Below are 26,351 nucleotides of genomic sequence, written 5' to 3'. Positions count from 1 at the left end.
TCCCTCCAAATGAAATATACACAAACTATGAACCTGAACCCTGCTTTAGAAAGTCTTCTGCTTCAAAACTATCCCAATAAAAGACATTGAAAAACATATCCATAACATCCTTCAGAGGCACACACAGCTGTAGATGAAATACTGCTGTGGTTTATTACATAAAGAATAATTGCTTCTCTACATCATCTGTACAACCCCTGACTATGTCAGCAATATAAAAACAGGCCTTAATTAAATTCATCTCAAAATACTCCCCAAGCAGATACACCCAAATATTTCAGGAAAATATCTGTCTTGCCCAATCTATGAAAAATCTTTGGACAACTTCATTTCACAGAGGTTACTGAGCACATTCTCTCCAGATCAATATGGGTTTTGTTCGGGCCACAGTACAATGACAAGTCTCTACACTCTCTCAAACTTCATCCTACAAAGCATGGATGCAGGCCTCCTAACTGGATGTTCTTTCCATGACCTCAACACTAAACTTTCTGACTACTGCTGGAATAAAGCAACAGTTGCATTAGGGTGTAGATTAGTTCTACTATATTTTTATTCCCTCTTAGACAGAAATGAGTTTCACAGGAATCCATTTACCCCTGGTATTCTCTATTTTTAATCAACAGACTTTCAGCAGAACTACAACTCAAAATAATCCTTTATATAGCCAATATGATCATCTATAGGGCCAGCTTATTACCAGCCATAACCAAAAACAATTAGAGGAAAATCTCTCCCCCATTATTAAACTGTCTAGTCAATTAAAATCTAATCATGAACACCAACAAAAAATGTATTGCTTGGCAAAAGTTCTCAACTATCCCCACACATTGGGTAATACAGATTAACAATCAAGATCATCCTGAAACTACCTCCTTCTAGAAATAGTTTGGTGTCTGGCTAGATCTAACCTTAATTATCAGTACTATGTCAATATCATCAAGGCAAAAACAAGCAAAAAAATGAACACCCTTTTGTGCTGGTCAGAAAAAAAAAAAAAAAAAAGATTTTCCTACTCCTTTCCCCAAAAAGCAGATTAGCAACTGGGAAAGGAATTTTGCTACCATAACCAAAATATGGCCTGACAATCATAGTGAATGTGCTTAAGAAAAACCTGAGCTGCTTCCAAACAGCAGCTAACAAAACATGAAGCTTCATTACTCTTTCCTTCAGAGAGAAAGTACAGTTGTGTAAAATTTTACCATAATGGTAGATGTCCTTGGCTTCACTGCTGCAGTATTCCTTACAAATGGGATTTTCTTTCGTGAAGCTCACCGTCCGGCCAGTTTACCAAAGTCTGCCATTGCTTTAAGGTACGCTGAATGTCACCTGCACATTCCTTGTGTAGGGTAGAGTTTAAATGTGGCGTTCAGGCATACAATCCTCAGAACTGATTGCCCCAGTAGGAACAGCAGTCCAAGGAGAACCTGCACATCTAGGAAGGAAAAAAGACCAGAGGGATGGTAGGGGGTGGGAGTGAATACTGCAGCGATGAGGGCAAGGACATCTACCATTATGGTAAGATTTTACACAACTGTACTATGTCCTTACATTCACTGCTGCAGTATTCCTTACAGATGGGAGAGTGCAAAAGCTCAAGAAGAAACTTGGGAGGAGGAAGCAGCAGAGCCCTCCAAGAAACCATGAGGTACGGCAGCAGCAAAACCAGCTCTGGCTCTGTTGATACCATCCAACTGGTAATGTTTGGTAAAGGTATGCACAGAAGTCCAGGTAGCAGCTTCAAGAATAGAATTAGCATCTAAGCCTTTGAAAAAAGCACCAGAAGAAGCCACAGCTCTAGTGAAATGAGCCTTTACAGAAGGAAGTCTTGTCATGAAAAGTGTAACAAAAGGAAATGGCCTTTGAAATCCAAGTGGAAAGAGTTTGCTTGGAAACAGCCAAACCTAAAAGACCTAGGATGAAAGGAAACAAATAACTGGTCAGATTTTCTGACAGCTTTAGTTTTACCCAAATAAAATCTGAGCTGTCTATACAGATCTAAGGTATGCAGCATCCTTTCACTGTCAGATTTCAGAGAGGGAGAAAAAGTATGCAAATGAATAGACTGATTAACAGGCAACTCATTAACCACCATGGACATGAAAACAGAATTAGTACACATGGACACCCTGTCCTCATGAAATATCAAAAAAGTGGACAAGCCCTAAGGGCTTGCAACTCAGATACCCATCTGGCAGAAGTAGGAGCTAACAAAAGAGCTGTCTTCCAAGAATAATGTAGAAAAGAAGCTGAAATAGGCTCAAAAGGAGCCTGAGTCAATTTTTCCAGAACAAAATTAAGATCCCAGGGAGGAAGAACAGGCTTCCTGCGAGGTCTAATATTAAGTAAGCCTTTAATAAATTGCTTAGCCTCAAATCTAGAAGCTAACATTGTAGTTAAATGCAGACAAGCAGAAAGAGCTGATAAGTGGGCGTTAACAGAAGAATAGCCCAAACCAGCATTGAGCAACTCACACAAATAACAGAGAACCAAAGGAACATCCACAGAAAGTGGGTTCAGGTCACGAGAAAGACACCAAATAGAAAACCTCTTCCATTTAGACAAGCAAGATTTCCTAGTAGTAGGTTTCCTGGCCTCCTGCAGGACCTGCAGCATGTCCTCAAAAAAAAAAGTGTCTATGAGGGATCAAAACCCTATCACCCATGGTGTCAACTGAAGCGTGGACAGGTGAGGATGGATGAGAGACCCCTTATCTTGTGTGAGGAGATCTACCCTGTGAGGTAACTTGTGATGACTGCCCTTGGCTAGATGCAGAAGTAGAGGGAACCAGTGCTGTCACGGCCAAAAGGGAGTCTGCAACAAAACTTTGGGAGCATCCTGTTGAATCTTGAACAGGACTCTCAGAATGAGAGGAAGGGGAGGGAATGCATAAAGAAACTCCCCTTCCAAGAAAAGAGGGCATTCACCTTCCATACCAGAGGATCTGGGACTCTGGCACAAAACAGAGGAAGTTGTCTGTTCAGAGGGGAGGCAAAGAGATATACTTGAGGAATACCCCACCGGTGAACAATGTCCAGAAATACATCCCTGTGAAGCATCCATTCATGGTATTGAGCAAAGGACCAGCTTAGATTGTCTGCCACAACATTCTGATCTGAAGGAATGTAAACTGCCTGAAGAGCCAATGGATATTGGATAGTCAGACCCCATAAACAAACAAAGCCAGCAGCTGTTGGTGACTGTAAAATCCAATATTTAATCAAACATGTGGGAAAAATCCCCCATGAATCTAACAAATCATACAGACCGGTTTCGGCTCAACAGAGCCTTCATCAGTGAAAATTAATTAATTAATATGATGACAAACCCAGATGATATACATTTATACCACTGGGAATATAAGAGAACCAATCAAAATTCATGACAAAAAATTCAAAATTGGTCATTAAGACCAGGTGGGAACAAAGCCCCAAGTTTGATGATCCATTTCCTCTCCTTAAAAGTAAGTATCTCATGCCACTTAGCCTTATCTTTACATTTACCCCTAATACAATCAATAGTACTAAACATAAAGACAGCTGATGTGTGTTTCAAACTATGCTTATATAATGCATTGTTGCAACGTTTATTTTTAATGTCACTTAAGTGTTCACAGATTCTAAGACAAAAAGCCCTAGAAGTCTGACCTACATAGAATGTGGAACAAGTGCAGGTCACCAAATAGATGACCCACTCAGTACTACAGTTGGCCCAAAATTTTATCTCAAAAACTTCAGGAGTATTTTTACTACTAAATTCACAAGTGCGTGTAACCCTGGTACAAAATTTACAATACCCACATGGGATACATCCTACCACTGGTACCCCTGTAAAAGTTAATTGGGTGGAAACCTTAGGGTCGGACGATAACCTCTTGTAATGACTCAACTGGGACCCAATGGTTCGTCCCCTTCTAAAAGAAAAAGAACATCTATCCCTGAGAACAGTATGTAATTTGTTCTCAGCCAAAAGTATATTCCAATGTCTATCTATGATGTTCATAAACCCCCGAGTGTTACGTCCATAGGTGGTAACCAGCCGTAACGGCTGTTGGGCCACGTCCTGGTTATGATCTTTATAGTGCAATAAGACCTCTCTGTTTAAATTAGAAGCCCATTGTTTGGCCATGTTAACAGTACCTGAACGATACCCTCTATCTTTAAATCTACAGGCCAAATCATCACGGATTTTAGCATAGGACTGTTGGCTAGAGCATATTCTTCTAGCTCTTAAAAATTGAGATTTAGGTATATTCTGGATGATATGTTGTGGGTGGAAGCTGGTGGCATGTAATAAAGAGTTATATTCTGGAAATTTCCTAAATAATGTAGTAGATAGAGTGTGATCTTCATTCCTATTAATCTCCACGTCCAAAAAAATCATTTTAGATCTATGAAAATTCATCTTGAATTCAATACCCCATATATTTAAGGTAATCAAGAAATTCCAGAAGATATTGCTCATCAGCCTTCCACACCAACCAACAATCATCCAGATAACGACGCCACATATCCATTTCACACACATAAAAATTGTGATTGACATCATAAATTATTACCTCCTCAATATATGCCATAAAAAGATCCGCGTAAATGGGTGCAAAAGATGCACCCATAGCAGTACCTTTAGTTTGCCAAAAACATTTGTTTTGATAATAAAAAACATTGCTGGTCAATACGTATTCTGTAAGGCAAACCAAAAAGGTATTAAAACCAGGTTTATATAAACCAGATCTAGCTAACCAATAGTCCAATACTTGTAGGCCTGCCCAGTGTGGAATATTGGTATAGAGGGACGTGATGTCCAGAGTACATAATAACCAGTGGGGTTCAAGTTGTATATCATTAATAATGTCCAGAAATTGCATAGTGTCTTGAATCCTAGCTCTAATTAGCACAAGTAATGGTTTTAAATATTGAGTCAAATATTCAGACAATGGTTCGGTAAGGGAACCATGTCCTGAAACAACTGGTCGACCTGGGGGATTACTAACGTGTTTGTGTATCTTAGGTAACAGATATAGATATTGTTTATTAGGGGACAGAACCATCAGTTGTTCTTTAGTGGCCTGTGTAATTATACCTTCCTCCACTGCTTGTGTAAGAAACAGTTCAATCTTGCGTTGAAAATGTGGGGATGGGTCCAAGGGCATATCCATATAATAATCCTTGTCCCCCAGTTGTCTCATGGCCTCCTGATCATAGGAGTCCTTATCTAGTACCACCACAGCCCCAGCTTTATCAGCTTGTGTAATAACTAGATTTTTATTGTTTGCAAGCTCATCAAGACTACATACTTCATCCTTGTAGTGATAATGTAGATCCTGTAATACATTTTTTTGAAAGACACCTACCAAATGTGTCATGGGTGGAATAAAAGTGGATTTTTTACTTAAGTCATAAGATTTACCCCCACCACTGTCTGCATAAAGTAATTTCAAGTTTAGCAATCGACAGAAATGGACCACATCTTGGGCTAAGGACTATTCAGGTACAAAAAAAACAGGGACAAAATTGAGCCCTTTGTTTAATAATTTATTTTGTGTAGCAGTTAACTCAACAGATGAAATATTATGTACATTGGAATAAAATGTTAGTGTTCTGTCATCATTTTCAAAAGTGCCTCCAGACTCTGTTTTGGTGTGTCTTTTCTTGTGTTTAGATAAGGCTAAATGGCATGAGATACTTACTTTTAAGGAGAGGAAATGGATCATCAAACTTGGGGCTTTGTTCCCACCTGGTCTTAATGACCAATTTTGAATTTTTTGTCATGAATTTTGATTGGTTCTCTTATATTCCCAGTGGTATAAATGTATAGCAACTGGGTTTGTCATCAATTAATTTTCACTGATGAAGGCTCTGTTGAGCCGAAACCGGTCTGTATGATTTGTTAGATTCATGGGGGATTTTTCCCTCATGTTTGATTAAATATTGGATTTTACAGTCACCAACAGCTGCTGGCTTTGTTTGTTTTTGGATTCCTTGGATTTCAGCCGTGCAGCGTCTTTCGTGCATCTGTTCGTATACACATAGACGCCATACCAGAAGTGCTGGCCGGCAAAGACGGTAAGACCTCATACCCCTCTATTTGTTGATGTGCCACATGACTGTGGTACTGTGTGAATACCTTGAGAGACTCTGCAGAGACAAGAGGATGAAAGGCCTGAAGAGCCAGCATAACAGCCCTCATCTCTCTGATATTAATGGGCTCCTTCCGCTGAACCCCTCAGGGAACCAAACGTTGCTCCCCATCACACAACTGAGGCATCTGTGAACAGATCCTCAGAGGGAAGAGGAGGCTGAAAAGGGAGCCCTGGATTCAGAGACAACTGCTGAATCGACCACAGTTGTTCTTTCTTGAGACATGGGAGAAGAGGACCAGGAAAGTCTAGAGGATGCGCATGCTGCAGCCACACTGACTTAAGAAACCACTGGAACGTCCTCATGTGGAGTTTGGCCAGAGGACGCATCAAAATGGTGGAAACTATGAACCCCAGAGCTCTCAGAAACTCTCTGGCTGTAATAGAGGCCAGGGGAAGAAGTTTGAAAGAAAGAAATGAGAGTTAATGCCTTTGGAGGAAGCAGGGATGCCAGCACTGGCACCGTTTGAAACCTGCAACCTAGAAAGACATGATCCTGAGAAGGAGTCAGGGAATACTTTTTGAAGTTTATTGTAAACCTCAGGCTCTGAAGAGTAGAAATGGTAAAATGATGATGTTGCAAAATGACCTCTGGAGAAGATGCCTGAATCAGCAGGTCATCCAAATAAGGAAATATTTGGATCCCCTGAAAAAGACAATCACAGGAGCGAGGCATTTGGTGAACACCCTTGGGGCAGAAAAAAAGGCTAAAGGGCAAGGCACAGAACTGAAAATGCCAGGAAGCAATAAAGAAATGCAAAACCTCCTGAAAAGAGGATGGATCGGATTAGGGGATATGCATCCTTGAGGTCTGGAGACACCAGAAAGGCCTGAGGGAATAAGAGAGGAAAAAGGGACTGAAGGGACAACATCTAAAAAGAAGGTACCTTCAGAAAGGTGTTTAGATGGAGAGGTCTAGAATAGGTCTCCAAGTACCTTCTTTTCTGGACACTAGAAACATTCTTGAATAAAACCCTTTCCCCTTTTGGGACACAGCCACCTCTTGAATAGTACCTTGAGACAAGAGGTCTCAAAGAACCTCTGGGAAAAAAGGAAGCTGTTCTTGAGTAGGCTGAGGAATGCCCATAAAAGGAGGTGGAAAATCCAGACCATGAAGTACCTTTGCCAAATGACTGACAGAACCCAAGAATCCTGGTTTATTCGGACCCAAACACGAAAAGAAAGAGGAATGTGGCTGGGAACAGGTAGGTAGTCAGACAGCACCTGGTTTGTCAGGAAAGAAAGGCTTAAGAATTCCTGCAGTCTGATTGGCCTTAGCAGGAGGAATCTGTTTACTACCCTTTGTACCTTTAGAAGGAGGGTGAGACTGTCTACAAGCAAAGGCTGGGTTAGAAGGGTAGTGTCACTGAAATTTAGGGACAGAAGAAACAAAGACATGCTTAAGCTCCTGTAAAGCCTTCCCCTTGTCCTGAGCAGACAAATAAGCCAGCAGCCACCACTTCACCAAACAAAAGAGTATTATCCAAAGGAGCATCCATCAACTTAGCCTTAATATCATTGGGCAAATGTTGAAGCCAAAGCCATGGATATCTCCTCAGAACTGAACCAGAAGCAGCAGCCCTAGAAGAGGCATCTGCTGCATCATAACTACATTTGATAGAATAATGAACTACCTGAGAGGAAGTCCTAAGCAAGGAAAGAGCAGAAGATTTAATCTGAGTCTGGAAGATCAGAAAGAATCTGACAAGCCTGAGAAATAAGAGCCAAGACATACCTCCAGTTATGGGTCTGATAATTAATAGCCCAAAAAGCTAGGGTAGCTGAAGTATAAAACCTTCTTATGCAGCCTATCCATGGTTCTACTGTCCTTGTCAGAAGGCAGTAACTTGGACAAAGGAAGCAATTGGGATGGCTTATCAGAAGCTACAGACACCACAGAGGGGTCAGCAGCAGGACATTTAAACTAAAATGAACAATCCTCAGGTACCCTATTAAACCTATCAGACTTCCTGGGAGCAGGGGGCAGAGAATATCATTTTAGAGGCAGTGGAAAAAAACGGTATACATTTATTTCAGCATTCACACCGACCTCAAATGGGTGGAACGCCGAAGCAGAATGTCGAATTTGAAAGTGGCGAACGGTCTGAATATCATACAAAACACCGAATGCGACATTTCCGACCACTCTACCACCTAAACAAGTGCTACCATGGGTCAAAAAGGGGGGGGAATATTGTGTGTTTTGCATATCTCCAGTTCGGAACTGTGAGAACCTCCTGCACTGCTTTCACACATTTTCCAATCAGCCATCCACCGGCCGATCAAATTAATGTATGCCGGAAAAAACATCCAATAAAGCAAGCAAGACAGATGGAATGGCTGCATGTTTAGGAGATTCCAACTGCAGTAAGTCATAGTACCTCTTATGGATATCCAAAACCTGGGCACAATCCCACTTAAAAAAATTCCATCATCCTAGAGATCATGTCCCTAAATAAATTTCCTCAGAAGGATTACCTAAAGTATGAGAATCCTCCTCCTCAGACCTGTAGTCTAAAGGAGAAGGAGAAGGATTCTGGGTAGAATATGTAAGGGAGCCATCATCAGAATCCACCTCAGAAGAATGCAATTCTCTGGGCCTTTTAGGGGAAGAGTAAGACCAAGGAGGAGTAGGAACTGAAACCTGTTGAGACGGCCTCAATGACAGTAAAGCATTAAATAATGCATGAGTAAAGGCCTGCCACTCACTTTGTGGATCCTTAGGAGCAAAAGAAACATGATTAGTTTTCTGTTTCTTTTTTAAGGGGACATCAGTCCTAAAAAACGGAGAAGGCTCAGACTCAGGCCCACATTCCACAACTGCAGTAGGAACCTCTTCCCTAAAGAGAAACTGCAAAACCCCTCTAGACCCTCGGAAACAGTCAACCATGGTTCCCTCTGAACTCCCAAAACGGATGCCTGCAAAGCCTAATCGGACATGCTGTCCACCAGATCCTCACTGGCCTCTGGGTTCATAATAACCTCAGGAGACACTCCCGGCAGAGGCTGGACAGCAGAAGATTCCAGTCTTACCTTATGCACCTTCTTCTTTCCTGATGGCTGACCCTCAGGGCAGGAAGTTCCATCCATAGTATCTGCAGCAAGAAGCTTAAGATGCTGGTTCTCAAGATACAAGGAAAAGGAAGAAAACCTACTATGAAGAGTTTAGTATCTGCAGCAAGAAGCTTAAGATGCTGGTTCTCAAGATACAAGGAAAAGGAAGAAAGCCTACTATGAAGAGTTTTGGGCACAAACGCCTGACAAACTGAACAAGACATATGGTCGTGAGCAGTACTTAGGTAAAAAGACACTTATTGTGGCGGTCAGTCTCCCACACTGGCATTTACCCTTCCTGGATGACATTAACCCCAAAAAGCACAAACCAAACAGAAACAGTAACCAAAAACCCAACTGGGTACTTATCTGCAACTGTGAGGACTCCAGCAAACAGGAGTAAGCACAGGAATGCCAACAAACAGAAAAATGGTAAAAAAAATGGATGGAGGTAAGAGACCAATGGTTAAAGCAGCATTCAGACTGGCGACAAAGAAGTTCTGAGAATGGTGTGCCTGAACATCACCTTTATGCTCTACTTTACACAAGGAGCATGCAGGTGACGTTCAGCATACCTTAAAGCAATGGTAGATTTTGGTAAACTGACCGGACGGTCGGCTTCAGGGCAGGGAATCCCATTTGTAAGGAACACTGCAGCGGTGAATGGAAGGACATCATAAATTAAAGATCTTAAAGGCAAAATGGCTTCCAATAACACAAAAGGTACATCTATTTCCAGCATCCCTTACATATAAACCAATTTTTCTAGATTCCAACTCCTTTGCTTCTAGAGTAACTAAAAGGATTACCAACTACAATTTTAGATTTTAGTCATATGAAAACCTCTGTCTATACTCACTCCTAGAAATAAACTTAAAATCAACCACAGCATTTGTACAATGATCAGTCATCTTTTTCTGGGAATTCTGCAACCTGTTATAGAAATTTCTGCAGAATGAAGTAATCTACAAATAATTTACAATGGTGAAATTATATAAGCTACTTAACTCCCTCTGACTAAATTTCTTTTGACCAAATTCATCTCACTAGATTCTCAAATATCTTCATCTTCTTTGAATTACTTCAGCCTTGTCTGTACTCTGCTTAAACTACCAATCCCATCTCTCTGGACACCTCTTAATTCCATTTCAAGCCTATACTTGTTTATTCTACCCTATACCTTCTCAACTTGTATTTATGTTGAAAATATTGAAAACAGAACATGCCTTAGCATGCAGTTATAATGCTACAGAAGTCTTTATTTGCAATGCATATGCATCTCAATATTTATTGTACTTTATGTAAACAACTTAATTTATATTTCCTGGCTTTTGTCTTTTTTTTTTTCTGGTCAGGCTGAACTAAAAAACTTACAGCTGGATCAGTATTCTATACTGTCTGACAAACAGAAAACACAAACTAAAGAAGGCTCAGTCAAGCTACCATCATGCACAAATAAATGCATTCACTGATAATTTCTGTAAACCAAATTATGGCAAGTACATGCATATACTTCAACTCACCAAGACACTTTTCTCCCTGTATCTGGCAGGTCACAGGTTTTCTCCTCTGGGTTAAGAACAGAAGGAGTAACATCTAGTTCTGACTCTACATTAATGACTGGCCGGGCCCTAGGGAGATACAAAGCACAAATTAACCAGTTTGAGTTGAGCACCTCCTTTCTGCCATATGCTGATAAGAATGCAATACAGCAGTCTATGGCATAAAACAATTTGTATTGACCATGCACTAGTTATTAAAAATGCATCTCAGTTTTCAAAATGATGACATTATGAGTTTTTTTTCCCTAAAAATTTAAAGGCTAAGATTTAAGACTGCCTATGACCATGAAAGTTGTGTCAATAGGTAAGCATGACTGGTTGAAAATTTACTTAAGGAAGGAGTGCTAGACACAAAGCACTAATCTGCATACAACGTGACACTGGGAATGAAAGAGGAAGCCTACAAGTTGCACATCACTGAGCTTCCAATCCATGTAGGATGCTGATAAAGGTAAGTCTATTATCAGATATGAAGAACAGTACCTGACATTTATCAAATTAATGCTATCTGCCACCAGAGTCCTCATTAAATATCTTCAGTATTTCTTTCTCACTCAGTCTGTGAAAATGTTACCTATAGATGGTGGAAATGTCGCACATGGTAGTGTGAAATGAAATCAAAGTACTGTTAACTAAATTGACTCTCTAATACACAGGCCCTACCAGAGACTCTGAACTTGTGAAATCCACCTGCTAGAAAAAGTATGTCTTCTATTATCAATTTGTCTCCTCTGTCTAAAGATGATATAGTTTATATACAAATTTACATACCTATAAAGTACAGCCTTGTCAGCACCAAAGGCTCCCACAATCAAATCTGTTGAGAGAGAAACAGCACATTAATAAAATGTTATTAGTGGTGCACCTTTATTAACTTTGACATATCACAGTATTTCAGATACAGTGGAAAACCACTATGTTGGGATGGGTCTATATCACGAAATCGAACTTCCAAAATGTTGAACACCATAAGTTCGAACTTGGAAGATCGAATTCAGATAACATTGAAACTTCAAAACAGCAACTTTTTTCCAAGGGAAAAAATTCACTGTTTCGAAAAACACAAACATAACACAATCGCACCAAACACCTTCAAAACCTACACTAAACCTAACATACACCACTATCTATGCACTATCCTTAACCCAGCCCTAACCCTAAAGTCCGTCACTACCACGCACTTACCTAACCCGCGCCCTAACCCTAAAGTCCGTCACTATCGCACACTTACCTGACCCGCGCCCTAACCCTAAAGTCCGTCACTACCGCACACTTACTTGATCTTAGCCCTAACCCTAAAGTCCGTCGCTATCGCACACTTACCTGACCGCGCCCTAACCCTAAAGTCCGTCCCTAACACACACTTACCTGACCCGTGCCCTAACTCTAAAATCACCCGTTCGTACACTTACCTTGACCTGGTCCGAAAATGCCGAAGCTGTAGAAATGGCCAAACGAATTCTTTCCCTGGGAAAGAATTTGGGTTTCCACGGCTTCGACATTCTCAACTTTCGAACTACCAAGTTCGGCCTTCCGGTATTTGGCATTCTTAATGTTCGTTTTCGCGATAGGAACCCGTTGGGACATTTACATGAAAGATAACATACAGAATCTGGTACTGTGAATTTCATTCTTTCTACATACTGGGAATATCACAGCATTAAGGCAAAGTAAACATTTTCAAATTTAATATTGCTAATACTTCAGTTGTTTGGAGTTCTCTTCCTACCAGCTGTTCAACTGTAGTGTGGTGATAAAGGTACAGTGTGGTATGCAGTACACAGTTTTAGGATTAGATTGATAATTTCTTGAGTGCCAAATTCAAGCTAGATAAAAGGTAAATTTACACAAAATGTCATACTAATTCACCAACAAGTTCTTCAATTTTGGTTTAATTTTTTTGTGTTTTACAATCATTTAATTAATCTTCCCAACTAACTTTACCCTGCTGCACTTCCATTTAATTAAAGATATGGGCATTACTTTTCTATGCATTTCTTAACCAAGTTAACCCACAAGGCACAAGTACTTTTCAATAGGAATACTGGCTATCTGATTAAGAGACATATTAAGAGTTGTATTGGAGGAGTCAATATGGAAACCTTAATCCTTTGTAGTACACTGCAAGATGAATGGCTGTGGACAAGATTCAGAGTCATGGTCCATACATCATTGGGGCAGTATGTTATAAAATGCATGGGAAAAGACTAACAAGTAATTTGGAAAGCACCGTGCACTATCAATGCAAAAATGATATGTTACTGAGTACTAACAACATGGCTGACTAAATGCTGCAGTGATTCAAAGCTAGCTATACTGTGTGCCAAATTTGTCCTGTGGAACTGTGGTACCTCACAGTCAAAATGATGTCATAATGTGGCAAGGTGTCCACTGTCTGCATACTGAAGGACAGTTAGTACTCAGCAGTGGTGCAATAATAGTGCTGTTGTCATCTCACATGTACACAATTGGTGAAGAAAGTAATATAATGAATTTAGGATCATTGCTTGAAAATGTTTACATAGGTATTTGTATACCCCAAGTAGACTCTAAAGTATAGCAAATGTTGGATATCTGATGGGGAAGAAAAGGTAACTGGGAACATATTTTTGGGAGTGTAATGATTTAGCAGAATTTAAAAATTCCCTGCAGACTACTCTATCAGAGATACTGGGTGAGAAAATGGACATAAGTACAGTAATTATTTTTGAGCTACGATACAGAATCAGAATTACCTAGATAAATAAGGTCTTGCTGAGTCTTATGGTGGCTGCCAAAAAAGCAATCACAAGAAAATGGAAATCAAAGTGTAAACCATCTGTACTAAATGCATTGAATATAGTAACAGAGACAAAACAACTGGAAATGGCATTTTAGAAAAGGGTAGGAGTAAATTACATAGAAAAGTGGGAATTATTGGAACAATACATGCAGAATAATGTTTTGGAGGAGGAATGAGGTTTAAGATAAGGCAGGGTTTGAATGAGCATGTAATTATAAGTGATGTACAATGTTTGCAACTAAAATATGTCAATATTGTTTGTTTTCTTTTATATAAATGTACGATTGCCTATATCATAAGTGCTAATTTAATAAAGACATTTTTATTTAAAAAAAGAAAGTAATATACTGAGCTGTGGTCACCTATATAATACTGCAGCTACAGTTACACAGCTAGGATGCAGCCTACAGTGTCGTATGCCAGTTTTAGGAGCCTGAAGAATTACTTACAATACTAAACTATACTTCTTACTAAAGTAGCTTCTCCCACTACTCTAAGGTACAACAGTAAACTATAATTCTTACTAAAGTAGCTTCTCCCACTGCTCTGAGGTACAATACTAAACTATACTTATTACTATAGTAGCTTCTCCCACCACTCTGAGGTACAATACTAAACTATATTTCTTACTAAAGTAGCTTCTCCCACTACTCTGAGGTACAATACTAAACTATACTTCTTACTAAAGTAGCTTCTCCCACCACTCTGATGTTTGTCTCATTACTCTACTTCTTCACACTCATCCTGCTACCCACATCTGCTGCACTACCTCCTCTGATCAACCCCTAAATGTCCATTCTGTATAGACCAATACTGGCTCTCCTGCTTTCTGTAACTGAGTGCAATGGGCTCCAAAATGACAAGAAAAAGGACCCTTCTGGAAAGCATTTATAACCTCCTTCTCTACATTTCCATAGGTCCCATCTAAATTACTAACCATGCTTCTGTGACAATACATAAGCCTCTTTTTTAACTCTTATTTGCCATTTTTCATTTTACAGTACCCTTACACATTCATTCAACGCCTACATTTTCAAATGAAACTGCAACCCCACCCTCCACCCCCATTTAGCCTCACACTTACCACTTTTCTGTCCCACGTTGCTTATCAACTTTCACTATTATAAGCTTATTCAAAAGCTTTTGATAATATTAACCAGTTGAGTTGCAGGCCAGTCCCAAATGCCATCTTACTAGTACTGTACCTGGCTTGGCTCTAGTTTTAAACTGCAGTCTTACTTTTTTGTTGCCTTGGTAAAGTACTTTTATCACTGCTATTGCAATAATACTGACTAATCCTTCTTCCCCTGACTTTAAGTTCTTATCCCGTACTATTCTCATTTCATGGTTTCCCTTACATTGATTACTTGCACCGAGTGAATACACAATACTGTATTATCCTGAAATGGAAATACCATAACCTGTACTGAGCACACATACTTTGTCTCTACATTACCTTGCTGACTGCCCTGTGCACTCCCTCAAGCTGTTCCTCAAAATACACAATGTCTTGTTCAATGCAATTACCTTATTAACAAATGCAAAAAAGTAAATTAATAAAAATTGTCAGATGCTTCACACATCATAGCACTACTTCATAAAACTACTTGTAGAAATAAAAATGCACCTTTATTACACATCACTGACACGTAACATTATCAGCATTCTAATATACGGCATATTTTGGGTTTCTTTTCTGCGAGTCACAGTCTCGTTAGTAAACAGGCACTTTTTGAAATGTTTCCTGGCCACAAGCCTCAGCTGGTTTGCTGACTTTCATTTGATGTAATGGTGTGATAACCACATAACATCTGCATCTGTAAATACTGAGACCTCCAGATGAGATCTAAAGCTGCCTTTATTCTTTTCTTTTACTGTAGCAAGTGTAATTTTAGTAAGATATACTGTTTCTTCACCTATATTATGAACTAGTCCACTTTCTTTCAAATCACTCACAAATCACATAATTTGCAAAGGAAGCCTGTCAAGACAGCTGACTGTGGGTTCATTCATTTTAAAGCCATTATTAGACAATCACTGCTGTATTAAATGCTATGAGTAAAAGTGGTCATCTGGTACCTTATTTATGCTATTATAATTTTAAACCGTTCACATTATAAAGTGTTGTACGTTCTCAGAAAGTTGAAAGGTCACACACACACACACACACACACACACACACACACACACACACACGCAGAAGCAGACATATCAAGCCAAACATGCTTGCGAATCAGAATTTAAATCATGATGTAATATGAAAGAAACATATTTTTGTCTGTACCAAACCAACTGTTTTTTGCTAGGAAATTTCAATTACCCAAGCAGTGACAGTCACACTTTCACAGCCAAATCAATATTCTCATAATTTCTTACATGTTGTTAATACCAATGCACTACAGCAGCTTGTAAATCTCCCTGCTATACCCTCTAATATCCTTGACCTTGGTCTTACCAAACACGTTCCTACATGTATCCAACCCCATATCTCTCATCCTTGGTTGCATCTAACAGATCTGTAAACTTTTCCATCATGCTTAGTGATACCACTCTACCACTTACTGAAGGACAGTTAGTACTCAGCAGTGGTGCAATAATAGTGCTGTTGTCATCTCACATGTACACAATTGGTGAAGAAAGTAATATAATGAATTTAGGATCATTGCTTGAAAATGTTTACATAGGTATTTTTATACCCCAAGTAGACTCTAAAGTATAGCAAATGTTGGATATCTGATGGGGAAGAAAAGGTAACTGGGAACATATTTTTGGGAGTGTAATGATTTGGCAGAAATAAAAAATTCCCTGCAGACTACTCTATCAGAGATACTGGGTGAGAAAATGGACATAAGTACAGTAATTATTTTTTGAGCTACGATACAGAATCAGAATTACCTAGACAAAGTAAGGTCTTGCAGAGTCTTATGGTGGCTGCCAAAAAAGCAATCACAAGAAAATGGAAATCAAAGTGTAAACCATCTGTACTAAATGCATTGAATATAGTAACAGAGACAAAACAACTGGAAATGGCATTTTAGAAAAGGGTAGGAGTAAATTACATAGAAAAGTGGGAATTATTGGAACAATACATGCAGAATAATGCTTTGGAGGAGGAATGAGGTTTAAGATAAGGCAGGGTTTGAATGAGCTATGTAATTATAAGTGATGTACAATGTTTGCAACTAAAATGTGTCAATATTGTTTGTTTTCTTTTATATAAATGTACGATTGCCTATATCATAAGTGCTAATTTAATAAAGACATTTTTATTTAAAAAAAGAAAGTAATATACTGAGCTGTGGTCACCTATATAATACTGCAGCTACAGTTACACAGCAGTGTTAAATTACACATCAGTACAGCTCAACAGGTGAGTGTAATCACTGATAGTAGTTATAAGCACAAATGAGATGCAAATGAACAGACTGTACACAAGAATGGGTACTAAGAACAATATGGTACAGTATGTTCTTGCAAGTTAATCTACACCCAAATGTCCACATTATGCACCACTATTAATTGTTGTACAGCCATACACCTATATGCAAGGTTGGGTGGGCATCACCCTGGTCATACAATGATGCTGTACTGTTTGTACTGCCAATAATATGCCTAAGCCCCATCCCCTGAAAGCTCTAGGGTGCTGTTGTGATGCATGGTGTGCAGTTCTGTACTATGGTTCAAAGTGATAATAGTACTCACTCACTCTGTTTCGTGTCCTACTAATATGTAGTGTCCACAGTGATGCTGAGTGGTGCACTTTAATGGTGGGCTGTCCCGAGTGCCTTCTGCACTATTAAAATGCAAGACACACAGTGCTGGTATTTTGTGCATCTTAATAATGCAAGAGTATGCTCTGAACACCTGAAGTGTGATGTGACTGCTGTTTGACCTGGAACTGCTGTGCAGACTTCAGAAGTTCTGCTGTACTATCAAACATGCACACACACACTGTGCCCTGCACTGTGTGTTTACAGCTGTATAAAGCTTCTTGTCTCTAAGTATTGATGCGCTATAGTACTACAGGCTACACAGTTTCATTCTTCCGTGTGCTTCACTACTAGTTAAACCCCATTCCAGGGCACTTCTGAATTAAGGCACTATAGAACATACAGTATCACCGTGTTCTGTACCCTCCTTTCACCCCTTCCAGGTGTGACACTCTTTGTCAATAGTGTGCAATGAAGCTGCTGTGCATCATTAGCTCTCCTGTTGTCAGTGCACTGGCCAGGAGCAAACAGATGAACAGTTTTTCTCAGCCAACCATGCATTGCCTCTGTGTCTCAGCTGCTAACTGCAACATGGCTGACTCTCAATATGGACAAATTCTCTGAATCTGGCCCCATTTGATTAATAGCTACTTACTCTCAAGGAATGGTGCCATGACACACACAGCAAACTCTGGAAGATGCAACTATTCTGATGTAGTACTATTTGTTCTCTCCTTGGTATAGGTGCATTACATGTCCCTAGTTATTACTTATATGTAAGACACATCACTTCACTTAAACAAATATAACTAAGTGCCATCGAGTTGAAATCGACACATGGTGATCCTATTGATAGCAGTTTTGAACTGTGTTCTACAGTCACATAACTAATCACTGACATAAAAAAATGCTGTAGTTTTCCATGAGTCCATTGCATTGTCAGTCTTCCTGTATTATGGTGACCTTCAACCTTGCCACCCATAATGTCTTTTTGCAAGAGTTTTTCGCTTGCATGATATCTGTTGAAGTCTTGCCATATAAGATTCTAGGGAATCCTTAGATTCTATTTCTAAAATTTTTAAAGCATGTCACAGAGTTTTGAGTCACTTGTTTCTGTAAATCCCTTAAACTCAGGAAAGTTAGCAAAAGAGGTGTTTGTAGTTTTGACAGAAAAGACTACGGCTTAGTGACCAGGTTTGACCACCTAAATATATAAAATAGGTGTGGTACAGAAAGGGGTTATGTTCACGGGGACAAAATCCAGAATTTTAGGCCCTGGTGGGTAATCTGACTATTTGTCCCAGGGAGATTGCATTTATTAGATCACAGAACTGTTAGGTATGCCTACAATTAATTGTATAGGTCCTTCCAATTAGTAGATTGATAACTAAAATTTCTAAAAGTAATTTAGACACAACACATAAATGTATTGTAATTTCTCAGCAAATTATCCAATATTTTTAGAAATTTGACGGTGCAGTGGTGCAGCGGTAGCATTGTCACCTCACAGCAAGAGGTTCTCTGGTTTGATTTTCAACTGGAGTGTCTTCTGTGTGGAGTGTGCATGTCCTCCCTGCGTCTGTGTGGGTTGCCTCCAGATGCTCCAGTTTCCTCCCACGTTTCAATGACATGCGTCTGGAGAGTTTCTCCCCAAGCCTCCACTGAAAATTGGCTTTGTTCCAAGTCAGACTTTCCCGGTAAACAAATGTTAAATAAATAAAATAAAAATAATTTTTTCTGGTGATAAGGGGATATCGTAAGTGATCTGCAGCAGGCTATGAAATGGCACTTTATCATGTTTTGACTGATATGGACATTGGTAGTTCTGTTTGAAATTAACAGACTCCATCTGGAGACGAGGTCTGTGACAGACATGGACACTCTCTCCAGGTGCTACTGGCAGACACCTGTGTGTGATAGGTCCTGAACCCTAGAACAGACAGAGTACTAGCTTTTCAGTGAAACTATATCTCAGTTGCATCACAAATAAAGATCTGTTCAAGTTGTAGGACAGCCTTGAGATCAGGCAGCTTATTATTTTATCATCTGGCACTGAATACAGCAACCTTGATATTGTTAGAATTGGGGTCTAGTGAAGCTTTTAGGCTACACTGGGATACCCGGATGATAAACTTGGCATAGAATATATATATATAGGAGCAGCAAAAGCTTTGGCCAGTATGCAGAATTTATATTGCGGAAACAAGTAGGGCGGTCAATCATCTTCTTTCAAGCTGATAGACACTGGACCCCATCTTCTAAAAATGACACTAACTACTTAATTTACTAAAGCCAATTATTCTTTCTTTGAATGTGGGTGACATTCTGGGTGCTGGAAGAATTCAACTCAGGGCTAGAGTCTTCCCTGTACTATACACATGCACAGCAAGATTAGTTACACGTGGAGCTTTTCTCCCCGGGCCTCCACTGAAAATGGGCTCATTTCAGGCCCAGTGGACTTTCCCTGTAAACAAATGCAATAAATAAATAAATACTAAATTCGCCAGCCACAAAGATGTTTTCATCTGTGTGTGCATACTTAGTAGAAGTAGACAGTTTAAGGTTTCCAGCATTGTGATGCCCTGTACGTAATGACTTCACAGTGTGTGCTGGATGAAAGGTATTGTGGGATTGGTTTGTGGCTGAGACTTGTTTGTCCTGACAGTGCAAAACTTAAGGAATAATTTCTTAACTACTTTTTATTTGGACACAATGAGCACACAGAGTTAGGGGTGGATCTGTGTGAAGCTCATCAATGTTTGAGTGACAGGGTGGTCTCTAGACTGTGTAGATAATTACACCTCTCACAAATTTGAATATGCTGATCTAGTAGAAGTTGGTTATTGGTAACCATAAAGCAGTTGCTACATCATCTAATAACACCAAGTGTTAAATGATAGTGACAGAAGGGGTGAAAATAGTTTGACTTTCCATACTAACCATCTAGGTTGAGCAGGTAAGGGCCACAAAAGGCTGGTAGCTAAAGTGGGTTTTAATTAAGCTGGGTTGATACCTTAATGGTTCAGGTAAGTTGTATTTAGCTTTGTGACACTTTAATATAATAAATGCAAAAACAAGGCATTCTGCATCCAAGTACAGATAGAATTCACGGTATAGTTAGGACTAGCAGATGAAAACAAAGTTGCTGATATCACAGTTCTAGCAGGATTACAGCACTAATACTATCCACAAGTGAAAATGGCAGTATTAAAAACACTATCATTGTAGGCCAAGCACAATATTAAGTGTCAATTAAAAAGGCTAGGATGCCACTCAGTAGTCCAATGAAAAATAATTGGCTTAGATACCACAAAATATTAACATCCAGAAAATGACAGGAATGGATGCCACATAATATTACATCAATACGATGGTACGCTTGGGTGTCATAGACAACACAGCAATAATTTGTAAGATAATTTAGAAAATAAGTTTATATTGGTTAGGGAACAACTGATAAAATGCAGTTTGGAAAAACATGTTTAGACTGTCTAGATAACAGCAGATACAATGCAACAATATAGCAATAAATTTAGAGTGTCTGTATTTGCACAGCAGAATATGGCTACTATACAAAAACATTACATATACCCTGCAATAGGAGCAGTGTATCAACACTGCAAGACTAGGTAAAACAACAGTAGTTTCAGGGGTGATAGCCACAGGATCAGAGAATACTAAAAGCTAAACAGAAAACAAATGACCTGCTACTATATAGTACTCTCCACCATGACAATGCTCATAGTGAAGCTTATCCCAATTGTTACCAACTTAGTTATGCAGTCAATCCAATAGTCCAAGCTCACAAACAGGAGCAGACCAGTTCAACTTAAAGCAACCCAGAAAAGCACTATGTAACATAAAACAGTCTCACTGGCCAGTTGAAGTAAACTCCGTTAAATGGCCTCCCGCGATCAGATACATGCAACAAAGGCAATTCTCTCACTATATTAAAGCTAGCTTCTTGAGCTCTAGTTGAAAGATTATCAAACTACAAAGCAGTGTTTTCACAAACAGGAGCATACTAGTTCAACTTAAAGTAACACACAAAAACATAACATTGCACACACACACTGTTAGAACAAAAGAAGTTTACTCTCCTCTCACATCTGGAAGTTACATTTATTACTTGCAGTTTATTTACATGTAGAAGTTCAGCTGCAAAGAGCTATGCATTGCCTTACTGCTTAGACTCTAACTTGAATTAAACTTGTTTTAGTTATTGTTTCTATGTTTCTCACATAATACTTTTTATAAATTCTGCTATACTTTCCTATCCCTAATTGCAGGCTAGGATGCAGCCTACAGTGTCGTATGCCAGTTTTAGGAGCCTGAAGAATTACTTACAATACTAAACTATACTTCTTACTAAAGTAGCTTCTCCCACTACTCTAAGGTACAACAGTAAACTATAATTCTTACTAAAGTAGCTTCTCCCACTGCTCTGAGGTACAATACTAAACTATACTTATTACTATAGTAGCTTCTCCCACTACTCTGAGGTACAATACTAAACTATATTTCTTACTAAAGTAGCTTCTCCCACTACTCTGAGGTACAATACTAAACTATACTTCTTACTAAAGTAGCTTCTCCCACCACTCTGATGTTTGTCTCATTACTCTACTTCTTCACACTCATCCTGCTACCCACATCTGCTGCACTACCTCCTCTGATCAACCCCTAAATGTCCATTCTGTATAGACCAATACTGGCTCTCCTGCTTTCTGTAACTGAGTGCAATGGGCTCCAAAATGACAAGAAAAAGGCCCCTTCTGGAAAGCATTTATAACCTCCTTCTCTACATTTCCATAGGTCCCATCTAAATTACTAACCATGCTTCTGTGACAATACATAAGCCTCTTTTTTAACTCTTATTTGCCATTTTTCATTTTACAGTACCCTTACACATTCATTCAACGCCTACATTTTCAAATGAAACTGCAACCCCCACCCTCCACCCCCATTTAGCCTCACACTTACCACTTTTCTGTCCCACGTTGCTTATCAACTTTCACTATTATAAGCTTATTCAAAAGCTTTTGATAATATTAACCAGTTGAGTTGCAGGCCAGTCCCAAATGCCATCTTACTAGTACTGTACCTGGCTTGGCTCTAGTTTTAAACTGCAGTCTTACTTTTTTGTTGCCTTGGTAAAGTACTTTTATCACTGCTATTGCAATAATACTGACTAATCCTTCTTCCCCTGACTTTAAGTTCTTATCCCGTACTATTCTCATTTCATGGTTTCCCTTACATTGATTACTTGCACCGAGTGAATACACAATACTGTATTATCCTGAAATGGAAATACCATAACCTGTACTGAGCACACATACTTTGTCTCTACATTACCTTGCTGACTGCCCTGTGCACTCCCTCAAGCTGTTCCTCAAAATACACAATGTCTTGTTCAATGCAATTACCTTATTAACAAATGTAAAAAAGTAAATTAATAAAAATTGTCAGATGCTTCACACATCATAGCACTACTTCATAAAACTACTTGTAGAAATAAAAATGCACCTTTATTACACATCACTGACACGTAACATTATCAGCATTCTAATATACGGCATATTTTGGGTTTCTTTTCTGCGAGTCACAGTCTCATTAGTAAACAAGCACTTTTTGAAATGTTTCCTGGCCACAAGCCTCAGCTGGTTTGCCGACTTTCATTTGATGTAATGGTGTGATAACCACAACATCTGCATCTGTAAATACTGAGACCTCCAGATGAGATCTAAAGCTGCCTTTATTCTTTTCTTTTACTGTAGCAAGTGTAATTTTAGTAAGATATACTGTTTCTTCACCTATATTATGAACTAGTCCACTTTCTTTCAAATCACTCACAAATCACATCATTTGCAAAGGAAGCCTGTCAAGACAGCTGACTGTGGGTTCATTCATTTTAAAGCCATTATTAGACAATCACTGCTGTATTAAATGCTATGAGTAAAAGTGGTCATCTGGTACCTTATTTATGCTATTATAATTTTAAACCATTCACATTATAAAGTGTTGTACGTTCTTAGAAAGTTGAAAGGTCACACACACACACACACACACACACACACACACACACACACACACACACACACACACACACACATGCAGAAGCTGACATATCAAGCCAAACATGCTTGCGAATCAGAATTTAAATCATGATGTAATATGAAAGAAACATATTTTTGTCTGTACCAAACCAACTGTTTTTTGCTAGGAAATTTCAATTGCCCAAGCAGTGACAGTCACACTTTCACAGCCAAATCAATATTCTCATAATTTCTTACATGTTGTTAATACCAATGCACTACAGCAGCTTGTAAACCTCCCTGCTATACCCTCTAATATCCTTGACCTGGGTCTTACCAAACACGTTCCTACATGTATCCAACCCCATATCTCTCATCCTTGGTTGCATCTAACAGATCTGTAAACTTTTCCATCATGCTTAGTGATACCACTCTACCACTTAATGAAGTCATCATTAGGGACTTTTCCAGGGTAAACTTATTTTAGCTTATAGAAGTCCAAGGCAAGATGCACAACAAGCCCATAGAAATCCCACCTGGAAAAGCTGCCGCATTCACCTTTGACGTTTACCATCATCCAAATAGCTGCACTGAAAACTCAGTACCAGTTCACTATAAATATAATGGTGAACTCAGGAATAAACCTCTTGGTTAGAACTGCTGTATTAATTACCTGTATAACAAAACAAGGAAAATAAGTATAAGCTGTAAGGAATTCCCACTTCCTATGTAAACTCCATAATGAAAAGCATACATAAAAAAAATGAAAGAGCACAATTAGTAAAAACTAAAGTGGAATATGAGCTTAAGGATGTTACAGATATTAATGGAGACTATACATTTTGTTTAGATATGTTAAGAAATTAAGGAATAAAGGTTGCTACAGATACCAAAGGAAACAACAAAAACCTTTGTTTAGTTGTATTAGGGAAATTATGGAAGAAGGTCCAAAAACACACTGAACCCATCCATAATATCACATGCACTGATCTTAGGGATACAGCCAATTTCTTAGTAGACAAATTTAGTTCCAACTTTACCCCACCTATCTACAATGTTGCTCCCACTAGCCCTGAAAATGTAGTTCCCCTTGAAATCACTATGGAACAAGTCTTAGAATCCCCGTCAAAGGCTAGAACTAATACTTTGACTAGAGTAGGTTGTAGACCAGGCTGCATTCATCAGTACCAGTTATGCACTGCGTATCTACTTAAATATTTCAAACTCAACCCGTCAACAGGGTTTGAGCCTGATGTCCAGATAAGTGCAGTGACTCCCATGTGTAAACAAGGGAGTATGTTCTATGGAGCTATAGTAATTAAAGGTTTATTGGCCTTATAAGCAAAACCATGGAACATGTGGCAGACCTCATTAATGTAGACATAGGTTTTGTGAAGGGGAGGTCCTGTATCCTAAACTTAGTAGCTTTTTTGAAAAGGTTAAAGAGGTTGCGTACAGTGGTCACTTAGGTACACAATGCTTACCCTTTACCTGCCCATGACTTTTGACATTATCCCTTTTGGTAGTATTACTGAAATGTTAGATGAGCAAATGTCAACCCCTATGTCATCCTTTGTATTGTATAATGGCTATCCAACCAATCCTATATCTTGAAAGTGGCTGGTACCCAATGTGATCATAAAACTTCAACTAGTGAGGTACCATAGTGTTCACTGCTTGTCCCTATCCTGTTTGACATTTATTTGGAATACATCCAAGCCAATATTTCAGAAGTGCGGCTGACCAAGTTTGCTGTTGATTGCAGGCCGTGCATTATTATTGTCTCGTCCACTGACATCAAACTGCTTTGGCAAGGGCTGGAATATGCACATACCTAAAAATGTCATCACAGTAAAGCTGTTTCTATGCCATATATTATAAATTATAAATATATTATAAATAATACTTCAGACTCAGTCATAAGAGACCTTGGGACTTACATGGACAACTCACACTGAATCATCATGTTTCTACCATATTGAGGAAATATCCTTCTATCTGGCAACTTAATTACAAAGAAATATTTTCGGAATCCCAGGAAATCATCAAACTGCTGTAGTCTTCCTACATTACGGGCCACTACTGAATACAAAGCCCACTCTAATATATTCAAATCCAAGCATATCGCTCAATTGGAAAAGGCCCCTAAAGATTGCTAAGCAAGGAAAATGAAAAGCCTTAAATCCTTCAACTATCTCAGCAGATTACAAGTCTCATTACATTTAGTTGCCTAACACCTGTTCCAAGATGACCAATGTCTCACTTTTTGAGCCACAAAAGACCTGATCTTATTAAACCTTTTATTTCTTCCCAAAACAAGTAGAGCTACTAATCCCCACACTGGAATACTAAATCTATACTAATAAATAAACAAGACTCACTGAAGGTTTAGGTTTCATAATCAATGTATTCCCAGCTCATGCAACAACCTACCACTACAGGTCAAAGTCCTATCTTGGTTACCTTTAAGGACAGTATTGATGACTACATGGATAGACACAAATTTAGCCCAGAGTTATCACATATGGCTCTGGCTGATTTGGGAGGTGAACACTATGAAGTGCTCATAAAGGATGACAATAATTTTTAGATGTGTATACTTAAAACTGTATATGAATAGGCATCTTATGGTCACCATGATCACTTTTCTTGTATTTTTCCTTTGTTCCTGCTTTTGAGAGATGTCCACGATTTTGCCCTGTCCCCCCTAAAACTTGTGTTTCAGGTTTAAGTCATTAAATAATTCCAGACAATACAATTACAAAGTTCTTGCTTTTCAGAAAAATGTAGAGAAATATAAATCTCAGTTTATACATTTTTGAGTGAATACTTTCAGTATCTTAAACTATCACTGGATTTTGAGCCTTTGTACATGACTTCATTTGACTTTATACCTGATTTTAGAGAAGTGTCTGAGGAAAAATAATGCTTATGGGAACATAAATCACACTGAGCAGACTGCGACAAAATAAATCCAAAACATTTTCATTTAATTAATTTGTGCACTTAATCTCTAGACCAGTTAAATGTTCTAGTTATTTCTGTACAAATTTCATTCCTCTCCTTTGA

At 38.9% G+C, this 26,351-nt stretch overlaps 1 protein-coding gene across 1 annotated transcript in view; it reads right to left on the bottom strand.

Annotated features, from left to right (window-relative positions):
* ITGAV (integrin subunit alpha V) overlaps nt 1-26,351 on the bottom strand; it is a 1,332,605-nt gene that overhangs the window by 464,312 nt on the left and 841,942 nt on the right. Inside the window, exons 15-16 of the mRNA XM_044075123.1 lie at nt 11,527-11,572; nt 10,717-10,824 (exon numbers count right to left, since the gene is read on the bottom strand). Of these exons, the coding sequence (XP_043931058.1) occupies nt 10,717-10,824; nt 11,527-11,572 (154 nt within the window). The remainder of the gene's footprint in view (nt 1-10,716; nt 10,825-11,526; nt 11,573-26,351) is intronic.

Source organism: Protopterus annectens, chromosome 6.part0, assembly GCF_019279795.1.
Source record: "Protopterus annectens isolate FY-2018-M chromosome 6.part0, PAN1.0, whole genome shotgun sequence".
Taxonomy (NCBI): domain Eukaryota; kingdom Metazoa; phylum Chordata; order Ceratodontiformes; family Protopteridae; genus Protopterus; species Protopterus annectens.
This window is presented reverse-complemented; position numbering and strand designations above follow the sequence as displayed.